The 22,952-nt window shown below is 40.1% G+C and overlaps 1 protein-coding gene across 5 annotated transcripts; it reads right to left on the bottom strand.

The window, feature by feature from the left end:
- Positions 1-6,932: 6,932 nt before the first annotated feature.
- LOC106605036 (fasciculation and elongation protein zeta-2) lies at positions 6,933-22,800 on the bottom strand. 5 transcript variants are annotated; one of them, XM_014200271.3, is made up of 10 exons: positions 22,375-22,800; positions 21,279-21,387; positions 20,955-21,071; positions 20,466-20,601; positions 20,093-20,364; positions 19,661-19,741; positions 9,270-9,345; positions 8,995-9,060; positions 8,618-8,645; positions 6,933-8,010 (listed from the first exon to the last, which is right to left on the bottom strand). In XM_014200271.3, the coding sequence occupies exons 1-9, from the start codon at positions 22,680-22,682 to the stop codon at positions 8,635-8,637; spliced, it is 1,176 nt and encodes a 391-aa protein (XP_014055746.1). In that variant the 5' UTR covers positions 22,683-22,800; the 3' UTR covers positions 6,933-8,010; positions 8,618-8,634. The 5 variants fall into 5 exon arrangements, with proteins under 5 accessions (XP_014055746.1, XP_014055745.1, XP_014055744.1 ...); XM_014200270.3 differs by having other exon boundaries at positions 6,933-8,645; XM_014200269.3 differs by lacking the exon at positions 8,618-8,645 and having other exon boundaries at positions 22,375-22,799.
- Positions 22,801-22,952: the final 152 nt, after the last annotated feature.

The raw sequence follows: 22,952 nt of genomic DNA, 5'->3' as shown, positions 1-22,952 counted from the left end.
TATATATATATATATATATATATATATATATATATATATATATATATATATACACTACCATTCAAAAGTTTGGGGTCACTTAGAAATGTCCTTGTTTTTGAAAGAAAAGCACATTTTTGGTCCATTAAATAATTTTTCGATGAAATGTAAAAGGTATAATTTTACTGAATGATATCATAAATAGGACTGGTGGAGTTATGTCACACATGCAGCTAACACAGACATATGGAAATGTCTGCTCTACCCAAAATTACAACCAACTAATTGCAGCATTACCACAAAAATGGAAGAGGTAAGTAAGTAGAAGGGGAAAAAGTAAGGAACTTGTCTGTTGGCCCTGCATTAAAGAACATAAATGTTTACAGAAAAGTGTGGTAAATAAAAACATATACCAATATCATTTAAGGACCAAAATATTGACAGCTGTGCCATATAAATTGCAAAATAGTTGGGAAGATATTTTCGATGTAGCCATTCCATGGCACATGGTTTATGAATTGAGGCGCAAAACAACGAGGGTTTCAAAACTTGGAATTTTTCCATTTAAATTACTACGCAAAATTCTTGAAACCAATAGAATGTTAGAATTTTGGGGGATACAATCTTCCCAGCTTTGCAGATTTTGCTGTGAGGAGGCAGAGTCATTAGATCATTTATTTTGGTACTGTCCACATGTAGCTTGTTTTTGGTCATAGGTCCAGCAATGGCTGAAGAATTGCAACATTTGCCTAGAACTAACGCTGCAGATAGCAATACTGGGTGATTTGAAAAGCCATAGTCAATCAATCAATAATATAATAATTGTTTTAGCAAAAATGTTTATTTAATTTACAATCTGTAGATACTTTTGTGATACATCACAGCGCAGTTGAAACATATATGGCAAATATAAATCCAAAATGGATGGTGTTAAAACCTGTTAGGGATAGGGGGCAGTATTTTCACGTCCGGAAAAAAACGTACCCGATTTAATCTGGTTACTACTCCTGCCCATAAACTAGAATATGCATATAATTACTATATTTGGATAGAAAACACTCTAAAGTTTCTAAAACTGTTTGAATGGTGTCTGTGAGTATAACAGAACTCATATGGCAGGCCAAAACCTGAGAAGATTCTATACAGGAAGTGCCCTGTCTGACCATTTCTTGTCCTTCTGTAGACTCTCTATCAAAAATACAGCATCTCTGCTGTAACGTGACATTTTCTAAGGCTTCCATTGGCTCTCAGAAGGCGGCAGAAAGTGGAATGATAGCTCTGCAGTCTCTGGGCGAAAAACAGCAGGGGTTTTTGTTAGTGGTCCTTCTGGGAACAATGACACTGGCGCACGCGTGCACGAGACGAGTCCATTTTTTTCATTCACTGTTTGAACGGATACAACGTCTCCCGGTTGGAATATTATCGCTATTTTACGAGAAAAATCGCATAAAAATTTATTTTAAACAGCGTTTGACATGCTTCGAAGTACGGTAATGGAATATTTTGTCACGAAATGCGCCGGCGCGTCACCCTTCGGATAGTTACCTGAACGAACGAACAAACCGGAGCTATTTCAATATAACTATGGATTATTTCGAACCAAAACAACATTTGTTGTTGAAGTAGAAGTCCTGGGAGTGCATTCTGACGAAGAACAGCAAAGGTAATCCAATTTTTCTTATAGTAAATCTGAGTTTGGTGAGTGCCAAAATTGGTGGGTGTCAAAATAGCTAGCCGTGATGGCCGGGCTACGTACTCAGAATATTGCAAAATGTGCTTTCACCGAAAAGCAATTTTAAAATCGGACACCGCGATTGCATAAAGGAGTTCTGTACCTATAATTCTTAAAATAATTGTTATGTTTTTTGTCAACGTTTATCGTGAGTAATTTAGTAAATTCACTGGAAGTTTTCGGTGGGTATGCTAGTTCTGAGCATCACATGCTAATGTAAAAAATCTGTTTTTTTATATAAATATGAATTTGATTGAACAAAACATGCATGTATTGTATAACATAATGTCCTAGGAGTGTCATCTGAGGAAGATCATCAAAGGTTAGTGCTGCATTTAGCTGTGGTTTTGGTTTTTGTGACATATTTTTGGGAGGGTACTCTCCTGACATAATCTAATGTTTTGCTTTCGCTGTGAAGCCTTTTTGAAATCAGACTGTGTAGTTAGATTAACGAGAGTCTTATCTTTAAAATGGTGTAAAATAGTCATATGTTTGAGAAATTGAAGTTATAGCATTTTTTAGGTGTTTGTATTTCGCGCCACGCTATACTATTGGATATTGGTGAGGCGTTCCGCTAGCGGAACGTCTGTCCCTAACAGGTTTAAGAGATAGATGGGAGGGGTTGAATGGAGATGAAAGGGTGGGACTAATAACAAGATAGCCAATGTAAAACACACGGGGTCTGTAAAATGTATATAGGTTCAGAAATTTTGTGAAATAGCACAGTTACAGATAGAAATCAACCTGTATGGACATCAGAAATAGAGGAAGGACTAAAAACAAACAAAATATAACTATCGTAAAATAGATTGTGTCTGTAAAATGTCTATAATATGTATAAACTGTAGGTAGAAGCCTAAGTGTTATTGTTTATTAGTTTACTCCAATTGGGGGAAGGGTGGTTTGCGGGGAATAATAAAGGTGTATTCTAAAATAAGTATGCATATCTAAGTAGGTATGTGTATGTATGTATGTATGTATATATGTGTATATGTATGAATGTTTATGTATGTATATGTATGGGTATGTACAGTATGTGGGTATATATATATATATACTGCTCAACAAAAATAAAGGGAACACTTAAGCAACACAATGTAACTCCAAGTCAATCACACTTCTGTGAAATCAAACTGTCCACTTAGGAAGCAACCCTGATTGACAATAAATTTCACATGCTGTTGTGCAAATGGAATAGACAACAGGTGGAAATTATAGGCAATTAGCAAGACACCCCCAATAAAGGAGTGGTTCTGCAGGTGGGGACCACAGACCACTTCTCAGTTCTTATGCTTCCTGGCTGATGTTTTGGTCACTTTTGAATGCTGGCGGTGCTTTCACTCTAGTGGTAGCATGAGACGGAGTCTACAACCCACACAAGTGGCTCAGGTAGCGCAGCTCATCCAGGATGGCACATCAATGCGAGCTGTGGCAAGAAAGTTTGCTGTGTCTGTCAGCGTAGTGTCCAGAGCATGGAGGCGCTACCAGGAGACAGGCCAGTACATCAGGAGACGTGGAGGAGGCCGTAGGAGGGTAACAACCCAGCAGCAGGACCGCTACCTCCGCCTTTGTGCAAGGAGGAGCAGGAGGAGCACTGCCAGAGCCCTGCAAAATGACCTCCAGCAGGCCACAAATGTGCATGTGTCTGCTCAAACGGTCAGAAACAGACTCCATGAGGGTGGTATGAGGGCCCGACGTCCACAGGTGGGGGTTGTGCTTACAGCCCAACACCATGCAGGACGTTTGGCATTTGCCAGAGAACACCAAGATTGGCAAATTCGCCACTGGCGCCCTGTGCTCTTCACAGATGGAAGCAGGTTCCCACTGAGCACATATGACAGACGTGACAGAGTCTGGAGACGCCGTGGAGAACGTTCTGCTGCCTGCAACATCCTCCAGCATGACCGGTTTGGCGGAGGGTCAGTCATGGTATGGGGTGGCATTTCTTTGGGGGGCCGCACAGCCCTCCATGTGCTCACCAGAGGTAGCCTGACTGCCATTAGGTACCGAGATGAGATCCTCAGACCCCTTGTGAGACCATATGCTGGTGCGGTTGGCCCTGGGTTCCTCCTAATGCAAGACAATGCTAGACCTCATGTGGCTGGAGTGTGTCAGCAGTTCCTGCAAGAGGAAGGCATTGATGCTATGGACTGGCCCGCCCATTCCCCAGACCTGAATCCAATTGAGCACATCTGGGACATCATGTCTCGCTCCATCCACCAACGCCACGTTGCACCACAGACTGTCCAGGAGTTGGCGGATGCTTTAGTCCAGGTCTGGGAGGAGATCCCTCTGGAGACCATCCGCCACCTCATCAGGAGCATGCCCAGGCGTTGTAGGGAGGTCATACAGGCACGTGGAGGCCACACACACTACTGAGCCTCATTTTGACTTGTTTTAAGGACATTACATCAAAGTTGGATCAGCCTGTAGTGTGGTTTTCCACTTTAATTTTCAGTGTGACTCCAAATCCAGACCTCCATGGGTTGATAAATTGGATTTCCATTGATTATTTTTGTGTGATTTTGCACATTCAACTATGTAAAGAAAAAAGTATTTAATAAGATTATTTCATTCATTCAGATCTAGGATGTGTTATTTTAGTGTTCCCTTTATTTTTTTGAGCAGTGTATATATACCCACATATATATATAATTATTTACCCCAAAAATATATGGGGGATTGGAAATTATGCAGACAATTACATTGACGGAAGCTGCAATCTATCCGCAATTTTAAAGCTGATCTACCCCCCCCCCCCCCCCGATAATAAAAAATGTAACTGGAACTAAGGAGTCTAGCCCATGAAAAACAGCCCCACACCACTATTCCTCCTCCACCAAACTTTACAGTTGGCACTATGCATTCGGGCAGGTAGCATTCTCCTGGTATCCGCTAAACCTAGGTTCGTCCGTCGGACTGCCAGATGGTGAAGCGGGATTCATCACTGCTGAGAAAGCGTTTCCACTGCTCCAGAGTCCAATGACGGCGAGCTTTATACCACTCGAGCCATCGCTTGGCATTGCGCATGGTGATCTTAGGCTTGTGTGCTGCTGCCCATTTTATGAAGCTCCCGACAAACACTTGCTTCCAGAGGCCGTTTGGAACTCGGCTGTGAGTGTTGCAACTGAGGACAGATGATTTTTACGCGCTATGTGCTTCAGCACTTGTGTGGCCTACCACTTCGCGGCTGAGCCATTGTTGCTCCTAGATGTTTCCACTTCACAATAAAAGCACTTACAGTTGACCGGGGCAGCACTAGCAGGGCAGAAATTTGACGAACTGACTTGTTGGAAAGTTAGCATCCTATGACGGTGTCACGTTGAAAGTCACTGAGCTCTTCAGTAATGATATTCTACTGCCAATGTTTGAATATGGAGATTGCATGGCTGTGTGCTCGATTTTATACACCTGTCAGCAACGGGTGTGGCTGAAATAGCCAAATCCATTCATTTGAAGGGATGGCCACATACTTTTGTATATGTAGTGTAGCTGTCACAAATGTATAATTTGTACATTTCTTTATTAAAAACTGAGTTATGGCCTCCCGGATGGCGCAGTGGTCTAAGGCACTGCATCGCAGTGCTAGCTGTGTCACCAGAGATTCTGGGTTCGAGCCCAGGCTCTGTCGGAGCTGGCCGTGACAGGGAGGCCCATGGGGCGGCGCACAATTGGCCCAGCGTCGTCCGGGTTAGGGAGGGTTTGGCTGGCAGGGATATCCTTGTCTCACTAGCAACTCCTGTGGTGTTCCGGGCGCAGTGCATGCTGACCAGGTCGCCAGGTGTACGGTGTTTCCTCTGACACATTGGTGTGGCTGGCTTCCGGGTTGGATGTGCATTGTGTCAAGAAGCAGTGTGGGTTGGGTCGTATTTTGGAGGATGCATGGCTCTTGACCTTCGCCTCTCCTGAGTCCATACAGGAGTTGCAGCAATGAGACAAGACTGTAACTACTACCAATTGAATAACATGAAATTGGGGAGAAAAAAATGTTATTTATTACATTTGACTATGTAAAACCTAGCAGTACTACTTATTTCACTGAGTGAGGTGAATGTACAGCATTTTGCAAAAAAAAAACATGACTATTTGTCTCTGAAATGAAATCATCAAGTGATAGATTTTTAACAAATACATGTCTGTCATTGAACCACACCATGCCATGATTAGATAGTGAAAAACACACCAATCTCTTTTAATTTCTTTAAACAATAAAAGTTAATTTACCGACATGTATATATGGTAAATCATATATCATTTTGGTATGAAACTCTTCATGTTTTTTTGCAGATGAGGCCTCTATTAAACATGAGATATTCTGTCATGACATGTCTCCATTCATATGCTCCATTTAGCAATAGTGAATGAGTTTATCTCAGTTTACCATGATGAAAATTTGATCTTAGATATATCAGTTTCCTATCTTGAAATGTAACTCCATTTGGATATAATATGAAGCAGTGATATTATCTCTAGACATGATCTTTGTGTTTCATTCTCATTCCAAACAATAGTGATATTCTTGTGGTATCTTTAAGTTCTTCATGGGGTGCCATGTGTTGGTTTAGTTGTCACATGGCCTAATTTGGTATATATCATCCCACTCATCATGCAATCATGTTCCCACCGGTAGCTACCTACTAGCTTGACCTAGCTGCCAAAATATCCTTTCATTTATTTATTTCATCTAGTTCCTCTCAGCTAGCTGGATATGGTTCGGCTGACACATGGCCAGCTGATAATGAAACAACAGTGTGTTTTGGAGTGTGTTTTTGTATTTCACGTGTATTATATGCACGTGTGAGTTACTCTTATCCTCAAGTATCAAGAAGCCTACTGCTGAGGTGAAAGACACTGGTACCAAAGGAGCCATCTCTCTCACATTTGCACAAACCATTTGTTGTTCCTCTTTCCAATGTTTTTCTCCTAGTTGGAGTTGGAAAAATGTGTTAACTGTCAATGTTTTGTGTTCAATATAACACCAGCTTTATGATTTCCCATGTTCCAATGAGGATTAGACTACAGCGGCATTGAAAGAGCATGGCTCCCTGTTACAATATTAAAAGTATTGGCCTAGGGTATTGGCTAAAAGCAAGGTTGAGTTTGCATAACTAAATAAGTTTTCTATGTTGTTCCATATCATTGTCATTGATGAATAGCTGGAGTATGCTGTATGAGCAAGGAGAAAAAAATGGAGTTGACTCAGTAATGAAACAAAACCAGATTAAATTGGGTTATTCATTGACTTTATACATTTATTCGAAATAAAATATTTACAAAATAAATTAATAGTTTAGCAGATAAGTAGCTTAGTATAACATTTGGTTAAAAATAAGTCAATGTACAAAAAATTCTGGCAAATACAAAGGCATCTTAATTTCTTGTGTATAGAAATATAATAATGCCCAGCTTATGTGCACAGCCTTCACAGACTGGCCAGGTCTGGGCTGCATGGTGCCTCTGATTCAGGGCTTCAGTGAGTCATTATTTACTCAAATGCATAGCTAGTAGTCACATCAGTGCTCTGTAATTAATTACAGTTCTGTTCACATACCTTTGCAATTCCTTCTAAGTATGACAATAATGGTACTACTACAGTATTTAGCTATGACTAAAAAATATATGTGCAGTGCTTTTAGGGAGGCCAAATGGTGGACTGAGTTGTGTAGAAAAATGTTAGTATTTAGTTCAAGGTTTATTTTATTAATGAAATGTATTTAAGCACTTTTAAACTAACCTAAAATGTTTCATATCCCTGATATTACAAGTGCTGTGGAGTGTAGCTCAGTTGTTTCTGAGACCTTCAGATTAGGTTAATCCAATTAAGACACAAACCTTTGGATATGAGTAGCTTCGATCTTACTTCAGGGCAAAAATGTAAGGCTCCCTATCATCCAAAAGGCTGTTGATATCAGCCACATACAGTCTAGATGCTAGCATCTAGAATGTATGAGTATCTTTCTTATGACTTTGGGTACTGAATTTTACACTGTACTTAAAGTAAAAACAATTAAAAAAAATACTTGAAGTAGTCAAATACACAAGGTTTGTGAAATCACCATGCTCAACACGGAGAAAATAAAACTGAATGAGCTATAAAACATCTATGGGTGTTACATAAAAAGGAGCAACTTGAGGTAAAATACCATGCATCATTAAGAATAAATTAAGTGTGCTCATGTTTTTATTTTTTATACTCTGAGCAAGTCCTCTTCATTTTGCTTGTTGACATTGAAACCAGATCCCTCACCTCGTTATCAAAATGTCAGTTATCGTCCTTCCAGTCTATGTTGGGCAAAGCACTGTGGAAAAAACACATTAATGAGTATGGCTGGGACTAGGTGTGAATGCCAGTTAGGCTACTACGGGAAAATACAAAGTAAGAAATAGAACAGGCTTGGGTGGAGAAAAAGGAATGAAATAGTAAAACAGGAGAAATAAAATAACCAAGTACCTGTATCTAGGTTTGATCAGGAAAACAGTTAAGGAATCCAAACACACTTGAAATAGATACGGCAACAATACACAATATGCCAATACAGCCATTTAGTATTCAGTGAGTCCAGAAAGAGAAATCGGTTCCAATGGTTGTAAAAGTAGTGATTCCCAGGGAGCGTTTTAGTAGAACCCGTAAGGTCCATTTGGGATCACTTGAGGATGTGAAGGGTTAGGCAAAGCAAGATCGTGGGTCAGGGATAACTTTGTGACACCAACGGGAGCAGCAACGGGGTCTACCATACCCTAAACAGCAGTAGTGTGACAGTGAGGGGTGGGGTGGGGCAGGGCAGTGACAGGACACAACGGCAGGGTATGGTTACATTACACTAAAGCTCAGTGGCCACTAGGGGTGCTCTCACGCAATGAGTGAGCTACACCACACAGTACAGTGTCTGAATGTGTGTCACAAACCTCTCTGTCCATGGCTCTCACACCAGAGCTAGCAAGTACAATGCAGCGAGACATTGAACAGAAAATTAAGAATGGAGAGAATTGTTTTTAAAGAAATGAATGAAGGAAAAAGGAGATCACTCAACTGTAAATTGCCCTGTACCATACACACAAAAGAAAAAGCACAACAACTTAAACAGTAGAAAAGCCTAGCTTAAAATAGCCTAATGTGAAAATCATGAGTTATCAATAAACGTTATGTTCTTGAATTCTACAAAAATGCAGAGACAACAACTATACAAAAATGCAGAGACAACCGTATGCCAACAACACATAACTCACTGTAATATAGCCTACTAATGTTAAAATGTACATAGAGAGAGGCTGAGTATATTCACCTTTGAGAATGTAGTCTGTCAGAAGGCTGGGCACCTTGTCACTGTCATCTCTCATAGCTTGCAGGACTGCAACAGAAACACAAACCAATCAGAAAAATGTATTTATTCCAGGAATGTATTTGACCAGGGTATGTCAACCAACTATAACACTAGATAAACAACTGTACCCTGTACTTCAAGTAGCACAAATGTTTTTATTTATTTAAGATTCATGAGATGGGTGGGGGATAAATGCTCTGCACCTTACAGGTACCACTTACTAAGGTGCCACTTACTTTGGGTCAGGATCTGAAGATCTTCCACCGATGGAGGACCTCCTTTCTTCTCATATGGGATGACTGTGGTCAGATACTAAGATAGACCATGGGGTAGAAACAATACAGAAAAAGAGAGAATAAGTACAGTGCCTAGTGGAAGTGTAAACACCCCTTGTACACTTTTCAAAATGTTCTGCCTTAAAAATTCAATTACACATTATATTGTTTTCCAACTGATCTACACAACCTATCCCACATTTTCAAAGTGAAAGAATTATAGAACATTTTCCAAATTAATACAAATAAAAAAACAAGTCTTTGCATATGTCTTCACACCCCAGAGTTAATACTTGGTGGAACCACCATCGGCAGGCATTACAGCTGTGAATCATTTTGAATGAGATCCTACCAACTTGTTAGAGCATATGAAATCTTAATCTACTTCTCTGCTTTACACAAATGTTCCTCTCACAGCTGTAATGGCTGCCAAAAGTTCTTCCACCAAGTATTAACTATGGTGTGTGAAGACAAACGCAATCAAGGCATCTTTGTTTTTTGTTCTATTTAATTAAGAACATTTTCTATAATTTTCCTTTACATTGAAATTGTGTAGTAGGCTGTGCAGATTGGTCGGGGGAAAAAAATCTAATTGAATCCCTTTTTACGTGTAATTTTAAGGCAGAAACATGTGAAAACTGTGCAAGGGGTGTGAAGACTTTCACAAGGCACTGTACATGCTAAATACAATTGTTCAATTGCTGCTCCAATGTAGAAAGGCAATTAGTGATGTTTTTTTAAGACTCCTTCTTAAATACAGCAGAGAGGTGAGACAGCGAGTAATTCATGTTCAGTTTATGGAAATGTGACGCTGGGTGGATCAGCATTTTTAGGTGGGACTTGCGAAGCAAAAGTCCAGACTTTAAATCTTCGTCATACTTCTGACATTTTATTATTATTATTATTTAGCACGCTACTCCACTTACACTATTCAAGCTAGAAACGTCGTTGAAACATTACATGTAGACTGGTCAGAACCAGTGTGCTTACATACAACTTTAAAATATATATATATTTAATTAATACTTTTTTTAAAATACATTTTATACTTTTGAAAAATTGCAAATTTTTTTGACCTTCTTTTTGTCCTCCATCCACTTTCATGGCAATTTCCTCAACATTCTAAAGGCCCCATTGTGACATCATCAATTCCAACATTCCATTCACTGTAAATGAATCAATGCAACTTTTTACACAAATCATGTAATTTAACCATTTAGTCAACTATTACAAAATGTTAGAGCATATGAAATCTTAATCTACTTCTCTGCTTTTCAAATCTGAATGCAAAACAAAAATATCTTATTCTGATACAAAGTTACAGCTGTTTTAGTAACTGCATCAACAACATTTTCTGAAACCTTTTATAAACAACTGAAATTTGTACCACTTTAGACAAAGGGTTATGGGTATGACATCTTTGTCTATTTCTCTGCTATTCAAATCTGGCAACGGATTAGGAATAGCTTCTACCAATCAATAGATAGAGCTTTTTAGTAACCCATCAAGTGATCTCTTTAAAGATGCAGTTAGTCATGTCAGAAGCTAGCAGGTTCATTACTTACCAACAGCTGCATATTCCATTAAAACTCAATCACGCTTTGAAGTTCACTTTCCTTGCTTTGTCTAACAACACTATCATGAATCTAGCAAATAAGTTGTGTGGGTCAGGGTGCGGTATTTATTTCGTTTCAAAGCACAAATGTTTGTTAGCATGTTTTTCACACTGGCTTTCGCCATGGAGGGAGCAGGCCTGCCAAGGCAACTGTTGCCTAGAAACAATTGCCTTGGAAAACAACTGCCACTGTTCACTCTTCATATTTCACCCAATCACTTCTCATCATTTTTTTTCTTCTCCCACTTCTCATCAGTGTTGCCATGTTCGCGGTTTCCTTGCCAATTTGGGCTACTTGGAAAACGATGTCACGGGTGAAAATGTACTGGTCGCGGGTTTCTGGTTTTTGGGATATTTCTAAATTGCACCGCAGCCGCCATGGCATTTTTCTTCAAACATATATATTTCACTGTGACCTGCTCCTGACTGTCAGGCAGTGAGTCATGCTGTTGCTGAGTGATTGAAAGATCAGGAGGGGTGTGTGTGCTGAGAGAGCACTACAGGTATTGGCTGAGTCAGGTGAGCGAGAGGAACGAGAGCAGCACGCGCGTACGTTGTGACAACTTTTTACCAGTTGTAGGTAGGCTATTTAGATTGTCATTATGGAGCCACCTATTTCCAAACCTGTTTCCAAAAAATATGTCCATACTCTAGAACTGATGCACATCAACAAATAATGGAGACAAAGCACTGGAAACAAATGACATAAATCCGCTTGGTTTAAACTGCATTCTAAAGTTGACTGCTTAGGTATCAAGCAAAGTGCTTTATGCATGCTCAGTTCATGTGTCTCGGGGGCTGCCCGAGTGGACATTTTTAATGGTAGTTATGGAACTTCCTCGCCTGGTTCTTTTTATGGGAAAAATCCTCAATGAAACTGACATTAGGCTAAATGTGGAGAATTATACATTTGCCTCTGTTGGCCATCAAGTAAACCTAGTAATATATATATGCCATTGTAGGCTACCATTTTATACAGTAAATATGTTGAAATGACGATATCACTGGAGTCATTGCAAATCAATTTGTGCAACCTGTGTAGCCCATCTGGAGCTGGCGAACCAATTTAATAAATAGCCTATAACTTTGTTGTAGCCTTGTGTTATTATGAACAGTAGTCATATTAGGCTACAGGTGAAACACATTCAAAAAAATAAACTCTGGCTGTTGTTGACAAGCACATTAAGTTCATATATCTATTATTAATATTTAATTCAGTGATTGAAATTATGACCCCATTCTCTGTAGCCTATTCCAGCAGACTATTGGGGAAAGAAGCACTTCTTATTGCGAAATTGCCTTGGAAAACAACTGCCACTGTTCACTATTAATGTTGAATAAATTAGTCTGAATTTGAACGAAGCAAGCTGCTAAATCGTTCAGTTTACATCTTGCCTACATCTTGTCTAGGATACTGTAGACTATCTGAAATTAGATATAGGCCTATCAGGGGCTTTATCTGAGCAAACTGTGGTAAAATTGAATTAGAATCAAAAACCCAGATTTTAGTCTGAAGCCTATGCCTATTGAAATGACAAGTCAATGGTGGTTTGTAGTCTTAACATCTGGCACATGATAACAGCACAATAGAAAGGAGCCTAACATTCATTTTTTTTATGTTCATCCAAGTGTTTCTTGCTCAGAGATTTCGAGATCCTCTATTCAACTTTCATCACTCAAACTCCTGTAGGATTTATCTATAGTTATGCACATACACAAAGGGGATTTATTTACTTACAATTATAAACCTGGTATAAAGGGCACAAGGCGAGACCCAAATGCAGACACAGGAGGCAGATGGTTGAGCTCCGATATGTATTATAACAAAGGGGTAGGCAAAAGGCAGGTCGGGTACAGGCGCGGGGTCATAAACAGGACAGCAGGGGTTTAGTAACCAGGTCAGAGTCCAAACGGTACAAGACGATAGGTAGGCTTGAGGTCAGGGGCAGGCAGAGTGGTCAGGCAGGCGGGCTCAGAGTCAGGACAAGCAAGGGTCAAAACCAGGAGGGCGAGAAAAAGAGGGACTGGGAAAGCAGGAGCTGAGGCACAAAAACGCTGGTTGACTTGACAAACAAGACAAACTGGCACAGAGAGACAGGAAACACAGGGATAAATACACCGGGGAAAATAAGTGACACCTGGAAGGGGTGGAAACCAGCACAAGGACATGTGAAATAGATCAGGGCGTGACACCTGGTTCGAGCCCTGAATGCTGATTGTCTGAAAGCGGTGGTATATCAGGCCATATACAACAGGTATGACAAAACATTACTTTTTACTGTTCTAATTACGTTGATAACCAGTTTATAATAGCAACAAGGCACCCCGGGGGTTTGTGGTATATGGCCACTATACCACGGCTAATGGAATTATATTTTCTCTTGTCACATATTACTATTCCTTTATGCTGTCATGCTGCATTATTATTTTGAGGAAATCTGAATTTTACAAGTTAGTATGATATTCCTCCTTAATTGTCTCAATAACGTTATGGAAAAAGGGTTTATTGTCTAGATATGGCAACTCTTTTGCTGAAAAAAAAAAATTGGGGCTAGTTTTCAGGTCATTTGGGCGGGTTTTGAGTGGTCATTGGGCTAGAAATTATAGCTTGACCTGGCAACCCTGCTTCTCATTTCACTTCTTTCAGTTTTCACATGCAACAACTGTAGTTTAGACACTGACCACAACTACACAACTACTGACCACAACCACACAACTATTGACCACAACCACACAACTACTAACCACACAACTACTGACCACAACCACACAACTATTGCTCTTGTCTGCACTAGCGCTGGTCCAGCTCTGGTCCTGGGTGTAGCTAGCTAGCTGTCACGTCCTGACCATAGAAAGCTGTTATTTTCTATGGTAGAGTAGGTCAGGGCATGACAGGTTTTTTTTCTAGTTTAGATTTTCTATGTTGTGATGTTCTAGTTTTGTATTTCTATGTTGGGTTTTTGTTTGGGATGATCTCCAATTAGAGGCAGCTGGTCATCGTTGTCTCTAATTGGAGATCATACTTAAGTTGGTGTTTTTCCCACCTGGGTTTGTGAGAGATTGATTTTGAGTTAGTGTATGTTTCACCTCTGCGTCACGGTTTGTTGTTTTTGTTCTTTAGTTATGTATATGTATTGCTTAGTTTCACAGTGAAAATAAAATGTGGAATGACACACACACTGCACTTTGGTCTGCTCCGTCCTACGACAACCGTGACACTAGCTCTGGTTCGCACTAGCTCTGGTCTGCACTATAAATTATAAACACTTAAATTAGCATAAATTAGCATATAATACCCACCAACAATAGTTGTAACTCTTGAACCGTTCAAGCTAGAGACACCAAACCAGCTTTCACAAGTTCAGGCTATCCTAACCTCCCAACTAACCAATCAAACAACATTTTCATCTACCTACCTTTTGAACTATAACCAGTCATCACCATTACTACTGCAAACACTACCACCAACTTTCACATGTTCAGGCTTTCCTAATTTATAACTACAGTATATACAATTGCATACATTTCCATAAAAGAACCCACCAACAGCAACTTCTGAACCGTTCAAGCTAGATACACCAAACCAACTTTCATATGTTCAGACTATCCTAGCTTTTCATCTACCTACTTTTTCAACTATAACCAGTCACCACCATTACTACTACAACCACTACAACTACTATAACATATTTCAAAACCATACACACTATAAAACAAGTTAGCAAACACACCACGTTTACTTCAGGAAATGTACTTTTAGCATGAAAATGATTTATTAGCTAGAATTACAGCTAGCTATCAGTAGGTCTACATACAAATCTATTCTACATGCAGTGTAGGGCTGTCCCAGACTAAAACAAAAGTTAGTTGACCAAGAGTCGTCTGATTGGTCAACAACAACAAAAAAAATTGTATTTTTCCACATCCTTTGTTTGAATAAAATCAACTATACGTAGGCTACTGAGCTTGTCTGATGCTTTAAGCACTGCGATTAAAAATTAAGACATAAATTACTAAAGAGAGAGCCAGAGATCAATATAGCCACCCAGAAGAAAAACACCTGTTCCTGACCTTCCTCCTCCCGTTGTTGCTGGCTTTCTCAGATTCTGTCTCTGCTGTTAAGCTCCTGAAGTTGCCGGTAATGGGCTACACCAGCGGTCGGCAACCTTTTCCATTTGGAGTGCCAAGTTATCATACCATTTCTAGTGATCTACATGCCAGTTATAATTTTTATATGCACATTTACATGGAACTTTAATTTAATGTACTTTATAATAGTCTTCATATCTCAAAATTAATGTTATGTGGTAAATCTAAATTATACCTAAATGAAAATGGCACAAATCTAAAAGTAACTTTTATTTTCATTGCCAATATGTAAAAATAGCCTACATAAAGACAACAAATAAAAACATTGCAACCTGCAGGTAGAAAATATCCTGATAAAAATAAATATAATCTAAATCACATTGGCTATGCATGACCTGTCTGCAAGGAACTTGTATTGTGTCAGCTATATTAACTTGGTCTGGCCTGAAGCTCCTGCTAGCAAACTTGCAACATTGTATAAAATATTCTGGGTCCTCAGAGTTTCCAGCTCCAGTGAACTCTAGACAGACAGACACAGCTGCAGGCTATTTTGCACAAGGGATAAGAAGTAATCAGGTAGACCTATTTTATGACGCTTCCACCGGATCAGAGCATGACATTTCTTCCCCTTTCATGCTGAGCGGTAATCGAAAGGGAGTGAGCTGGAAAGATGTTTCAAATAGGCTGTGTTGAGGAACAACTGTCATTTTCAATGGATGTAAAAACAGACTTTGTCTACTTGCTGCTTGATGCGAAGAAAAAATTACTTTCAGAAATTCCACAGTGATGGTGAGTTAAGACAATCATAAACAGTATTAGATCCTCAAATGGGAATAATTATAGACCTACATTTGCTCGCAGACCAAGTAGACTACTCCTACTTCTATATGCGTAATCAGTTGTGTGTCCCTTACTCAAGATTGACAGGAGTGCTCCAAACAAAAGACAATTAATAAATTGACAACTCATAAATGGAATGAAATAAACCATAACGTTTTTTTTGTCACCGCCTAAGTTGTGCACTCTGCAAACAATGTGTCCACTCCTACAATGACAACGGTAAGACTGTAATAATAATAATAATATATTGAGTGCATTAACAGTAATTACCGTAGCCAAACAAACATTGTAGATTAGAAATTATGGGACTTAACAGTAAATGTACTACTGGTAATAATAATTTGTTTATATACTCTACATGGCCAAAAGTATGTGGACACCCCTTCAAATTAGTGGATTTAGCTATTTCAGCCACACCCGTTGCTGACAGGTGTATAAAACCGAACACATAGCCATGCAATCTCCATAGACAAACATTGGCAGTAGAATGAAGAGCTCAGTGACTTTCAACAATGGCACCGTTATAGGATGCCACATTTCCAACAAGTCAGTTCATCAAATTTCTGCCCTGCTAGAGCTGCCCCGGTCAACTGTAAGTGCTGTTATTGTGAAGTGGAAACATCTAGGAGCAACAACGGCTCAGTCGCGAACAAAGGCTCAGCTAAGTGCTGAAGTGTGTAGCGCGTAGAAATCCTCCGTCTTCGGTTGCAACACTCACTGCCGAGTTCCAAACTGCCTCTGGAAGCAACTTCAGCACCAGAACTGTCCGTCGGGAGCTTCATGTAATGGGTTTCCATGGCCGAGCAGTCGCACACAAGCTTAAGATCCCCATGTGCAATGACATGCGTCGGCTGGAGTGGTGTAAAGCTCGCTACCATTGGACTCTGCAGCAGTGGAATTGCGTTCTCTGGAGTGATGAATCATGCTTCATCATCTGGCAGTTCGACAGACGAATCTGGGTTTGACTGATCCCAGGAGAACGCTACCTGCCCGAATGTATAGTGCCAACTGTAAAGTTCAGTGGAGGAGGAATAATGGTCTGGGGCTGTTTTTCATGGCCCCTTAGTTCCAGTGAAGGGAAATCTTAATGCTACAGCATACAATAACATTCAAGATGATTCTGTGCTTCCAACTTTGTGGCAACAGTTTGGGCATGGCCCTTTCCTGTTTCAGCATGACAATGACCCCGTACACAAACCGAGGTCCATACAGAAATGGTCGGTCGAAATTGGTTTGGAATAACTTGACTGGCCTGCACAGAGCCCTGACCTCAACCCCATCGAACACCTTTGGGATGAATTGGAATGCAGACTGCGAGCCAGGCCTAACCGCCCAACATCAGTGCCGACCTCACTAATGCTCTTGTGGCTGAATGGAAGCAAGTCCCTGCAGCAATGTTCCAACATCTAGTGGAAAATAGGGCTGGGCTATATATCGAATTAATGTTTAATTAATGTTGAACATCTGTTCAAATAGTTGGAGACGGACAGAAGGTTGTATTCGTAACAATTCAACTGTTTTGCCTTGTCAGCTGAATTCAGAGCGTGTGAAATTATACCTAGATCCAATTTGGCTAAACTTTAAATATAAATATTAGCTGGCTAATTACTAACACGTGGGCTTGTGCTTGAGAGATTGTTTATGAGACCGGTGTTCATTTTCAACAATGCCTGATACATTATTAGTTGATGTGCATTATGCATGGTTCTGGTTAAATTTTAATCAAAATTGGCATTTTTATAGACAGACCTGAAAGCCAGATCAGTGATTATTACAAAAAAAGAAGGTACAACTATTCTGATAAAATAATTAAATTATTAGTGGGTCTTATGGTTGTTGAAGGCATATATTCAGCCTAGGTATAACTTCACAAGCTCTGAATTCATTAGATTATTGCTGACTGTTTAGAATACAGTGTATTTTACCTTTACATTGTACAACAAAGCTTATTTAGAGAAAACATTTTTTTTAAATGTAGATATATATTTGAGAAAATCGAGATTTGAGTTTTAGGCCATATCGCCCAGCCTTAGTGGAAAGCCTTCCCAGAAGTGTGCAGGCTATTATAGCAGCAAAGGGGGGGACCAACTCCATATTAATGCCCATGATTTTTGAATTGAGATGTTCGATGAGCAGGTATCCACATACTTTTGGTCATGTAGTGTATATTTGCCACTGCTCGACTAAATAAATCTCGGTCGACCAACAGCCTATCAACCAAACAATCGACCAGTCGACTAATTGGGGTCAGCCTTAATACAGTGCTTTCAGAAAGTATTCATACCCCTTGACTTATTCCACATTATGTTGTGTTACAGCCTGAATTCAAAATGAATTAAATATTTATTTTTCTCACCCATCTACACACACAATACCCCATAACAACAAAGTGAAAACATGTTTTTATTATATACAGAAATATCTAATTTACATAAATAAGTATTAACACCCCTGAGTCAATACACGTTAGAATCCTCTTTGGCAGCAATTACAGCTGTGAGTCTATCTGGGTAAGTCTCTAAGAGCTTTGCACACCTGGATTGTACAATATTTGCATGTTATTCTTTTTAAAATTCTTCAAGCTCTGTCAAGTTGGTTGTTGAACATTGCTAGACAGCCATTTTCAAGTCTTGCCATAGGTTTTCAAGACGATTTAAGTCAAAGCTGTAACTAGGCCACTCAGGAACATTCAATGTCATCTTGGTAAGCATCTCCAGTGTAGATTTGTCCTTGTGTTTTAGGTTATTGTCCTGCTGAAAGGTGAATTTGTCTCCCAGTGTCTGTAGGAAAGCAGACTGAACCAGGTTTTCTAGTAGGATTTTGACTGTGCTTAGCTCTGTTCCGTTTCTTTTTATCCTAAAACACTCCCTAGTCCTTGCTGATGACAAGCATACCCATTACATGATGCAGCCACCCCCATGCTTAAAAATGATGTGTTGTGTTTGAGGACATGAAGTTAATTTCTTGAAGTTAATTTCTTTGCCACATTTTTTGCAGTTTTAATATAGTGCCTTATTGCAAACAGGATGCATGTTTTGGAATGTTTGTATTCTGTACAGGCTTCCTTCTTTATTCTCTGTCATTTAGGTTAATATTGTGGAGTAACTAGTATTGTGGGCCAGTGACACGAAATCTCAATTTAATCCATTTAAAATTCAGGCTGTAACACAACAAAATATGGAAAAAGTCAAGGGGTATGAATATGTTCTGAAGGCACTGTAGTTCTTCAACTACCACAAATACTTTTAAAGAGTTGTCACCACTAGATATTTCTCTCCCAAAATAATAGCTTACAACTTTCTAATCATTACATCATCATTCACCTAAAATCAAACTTCAAATGTAAATCGTGCATCTATTTATCTGAAACCCACAGCATGATTGATTCAGAGTTTCTTTGCTTTCCTAAGAGTGTTGTCCACATGATCCTGCTTTTAATTCCCATCTTCTAACAAAAGAATGTTTTGTTCTATATGTTTCTTCTTTTAGTTTTCACATGCAGCAACTGTAGTTGAGACATTTTTGTGATCTAACTGCCCTACAATCCAAATTAATATGGTTGATGTAGTAGTTTATCAAAGTAATTATTTTACTACAATAAACTTTGGCTATATGCAACTGTGTTGCTTTAAATAGTAAAGTAAAACGTTTTAAACTTCTACCACTAACACAAAAAGACTTTTAAAGAGTTAAAGCAAGTCCCACCAATTGTACTTCATGTACAATTACCATCTAGTTGACCAACAAAAACACACACAGCACTAATGAAGAGGGCAACAGACAGAGAGAAAGAGAGAAATATAGGCACCTGTCTTTCAATGCCACCACTCCCAAAAGTTTGCCGGAAGCCATTTTGAATGGCAGAGGAGAGCCCCTCCATGCTGAAGCGCTAGAGAGGAAGGAAGTGATGCAGAGAAACGGGAAGTAAGAGGCACACAAACAGGAAACAAGCAGGTGAAGAGAGAAGGAACCATATGCAAGGTTTAAAAGGTCAATATCCCCAAAACAAGGAACCAGTAACTTAGTTTGTAAAAAGAGCCAAGTAATAAGGTATCAAGATAGTAATAAGGGGGGACATCTGCACAAGCAAGAAATAAGTTGTATAAGGTTTGAATACATTTCAAAAGGTTACTAAAACTGTCCACTTTGAATGTAAGCAATGCCATAAAACAGTGGATCAGTAGGCATTGTGTGTGTGTTTGTGTGTGTGTGCACGCACAGCATGGATGGTGTCACTCACTGATCCTAGTGCTTGTGTTCTCTCTGGTCGGCCCTGCGGGGCCCCGGCACCACTCTTGAGTTTTTTCTTTTTCTTCAGTAGTTCCTTGTGTTCCTTTTGTCTGTTCTGCACATCTATCAGGATAGAGATGAAGCTGTTCTTCACCTCTTTTTCAAAGTCCAGTTCGTCCCTGAGGGCCAGGTGTTGAATCAGCTCCTCACTGTAACGTCTGATGGCCGTCTCCACCTCCTCTAGCCGCTCATTCAGCTCTGATACACACAGAGTTTTCTCTCCTGCACACACACAGAAATGTAGCATAAGAATGCAAACACACTTTCAACCTCCCTCACACCATTTACACACGCACACACCTAACTGACAGAGATATACTCACGCTCTTCATAGCTGTGGTTTGTTCTGGAGCGCTGGATGTCTAGAGAGAGCATGGAGACGTCTGACTGAGAGGGGTGGTTCTGCTCTGCCTCCAGGTCAGGAGAGTCCTGCATCATCTCCTCTATCTCCTCAATAACCTACAATACACACGGTAACACCACACATTTGGGATCAATTCCATTTCTATTCCTGTCTGTTGCACTGGACATATAATTTCTCCATGTAGTGCTATTCCATTCCTTGGAATGACATTTTATTCCTGAATTGACTGGAAATGTCAATAGAATAGACCCCAACTCTGGTTATCACACAAACACTGGCTCAGTCCACCTGTCATCTGTTTATGTGAAGCACATTCAAGCAACAGGCACAAGCCCCATACCCAGCTCTGCTCCACTGAATTCTATCTTTGATAAAGTGCAGGTCAGTCTTGGTCTATTCTAGGCAGAGCTGTGGGTTGGTAGGTTGGTAAATTGGTGGGTAGCCCTACCTGTTCTGCGGTGAAGAGGGGTTCGTCATTGAGGCAGGAGACGATGATGGTGTGCATGTCCATCTGTTCCCTCAGCTCCTCATCGTCGGACAGCTCCAGTGTTACATCATCCACCCTCTGACGGGTCAGGGGGAGGGGATTTAATCAAAACTAAATCCTGGCACAATGAAATCTGATTTTTAGATTGGAGCGATAAACAGATTGAACAGGAAGGTAGGGGCAGGGAGAGGGGGAGTGGTAGGGATATAGGGAAAAAGAGAGAGAGTAGGGGTGGAAGGAAAGGGGCAAAGAGAGAGCCCTCTATGAAGCAAGAACTTGACTCACTGGTTTGTTTTCGAGGTTTAGACTGGGGAGATGGAGGGAGCGCGTTCTAGACTGTTTCCAGTCCACTGCCATGACATTACCATAATTATCTGCAAGAGCATTCCAGATCCTGTGGGGGAAATGAGATGAGAGACACATAAACGTGTGTAGGTCCAAAGCTCATGTAGAGAAGTGATAACTAACTTCTAATAATGGTCAACAGTGGTTATATTTGTGATAATGACACTGCACTGTGCATGTAGCCAAATATTGGTTACCAAGTGACAGATGCCACAAAGGTCACAAACATCTTACAAAAGATTTACCCAGATGATACTGTACATTTTCAATCAAAAACATACATTGGAAGCAGTAAAATGAGGACTAATCCTCCAGCTGTGCGATATGTTTGGGCTGTTGATAATGCTACAGCCGCACTGCTTTAAGACAGTATGATGAATAGTGAAAAGGGGAAGGGTGAGACATTAATAACTCATGTATCATTTATAAACAGCATAGTATTAGGCTAACTATTTATTAACCACAAACAGATCAGTGGGATCAACTATCTCTACCCAAGAAATTATCCAAATCTTTCATCTTTTAGGAGGGGATAAATGTGAATTGTCCTATTTATTCGAACTCCTGGGAAGGGTATTTGGGTCAACATTCTAATCCAGAGTTTAGTGGGATGTCTTTGTTAGGCATATTTGGGACACCATGCACAGACATGTTTTCAACTGACATTATGTGAGTTCTAAAATCTAGTTTGACGGAGAAGTCACATGACCACTGATAACATTGCTTATTGACAAGTCATCAGCATAACTGACAGTGTGCATCGCAACAATAATGCATGAAAAGCATACTTATAAACGTAAACTGCTGTGAAATGTATGTAGCAATACTGTAAGCCTATAGCAATATTCTCGAACAGGTGTATATATGATATACGCCTATCTACTACAATGTTGAATGTTGGCAGCTTGCATCAACTATCAATACACGTGACTGCATGTATGAGAGGAACGCAATTATGCAGAGCGAGACATTGAAATGTGATAGTATGTTGCAAAGGACGAACTAACTTCGGCCACGAGTCACTTCGCATACTCACTCGTCGTTCCTCAGTGTTGTATCCTCGGTGATAATGTTTACAGGGGCAATGTTCTCAGTTTTGGTGTTGAAATTTCGGAAACACACTGTCAATTTATCGTCGAAATTGTTCACCAGATCTTCCATGGACTTTAAGCTGCCTATTTCGCCCGAAAAGCTGTTGTTGAGCTCTGGAAGGACCTTCAGCACGCCTGTCACCTGCTCGACAACCAAGTTTACTCGGTCCATCCGAGTCCCCTGCTCTGAAATCGGCTCAAATTCCTTAAAATCGTGCCACTCATCATCGAAATGCGCAAGGGACACCGCCATGGCTGCCGCGCGAAACACCCTATGTGCCTCTGATGAATGATGTCTGCGGCGATGGAATGTCAGGACACAGCATCCTCCAGTGGGAGCTGTGTCTCTGTGGACCGGTCCTAAAACTATTTTTCGCCACCTCCAAGGTCTTAACTTCTTGGTGTTTGCAGATCTATAAAAACAGGATAGGTGCAAGCAATATGGTAATATAACAACATTCGGGGAGCATACGCCTTATTGCTTACACCCTTCTGGGTTTTACAGATCTGCAATCACTGAACA

Source organism: Salmo salar, chromosome 05, assembly GCF_965601325.2.
Source record: "Salmo salar chromosome 05, fSalSal1, whole genome shotgun sequence".
In the NCBI taxonomy this organism is placed as follows: Eukaryota; Metazoa; Chordata; class Actinopteri; order Salmoniformes; family Salmonidae; genus Salmo; species Salmo salar.
This window is presented reverse-complemented; position numbering and strand designations above follow the sequence as displayed.

Coding starts and splice junctions, on each gene's coding strand:
- LOC106605036 (XM_014200269.3), bottom strand. CDS start 22,682: ATGGCGGTGTCCCTTGCGCATTTCGATGATGAGTGGCACGATTTTAAG. Junction 20,365..20,465: donor AAACCACAGCTATGAAGAGC/GTGAGTATATCT, acceptor GTGTGTGTGCAG/GAGAGAAAACTCTGTGTGTA. Junction 9,346..19,660: donor GTGGTGGCATTGAAAGACAG/GTGCCTATATTT, acceptor GGTCTATCTTAG/TATCTGACCACAGTCATCCC.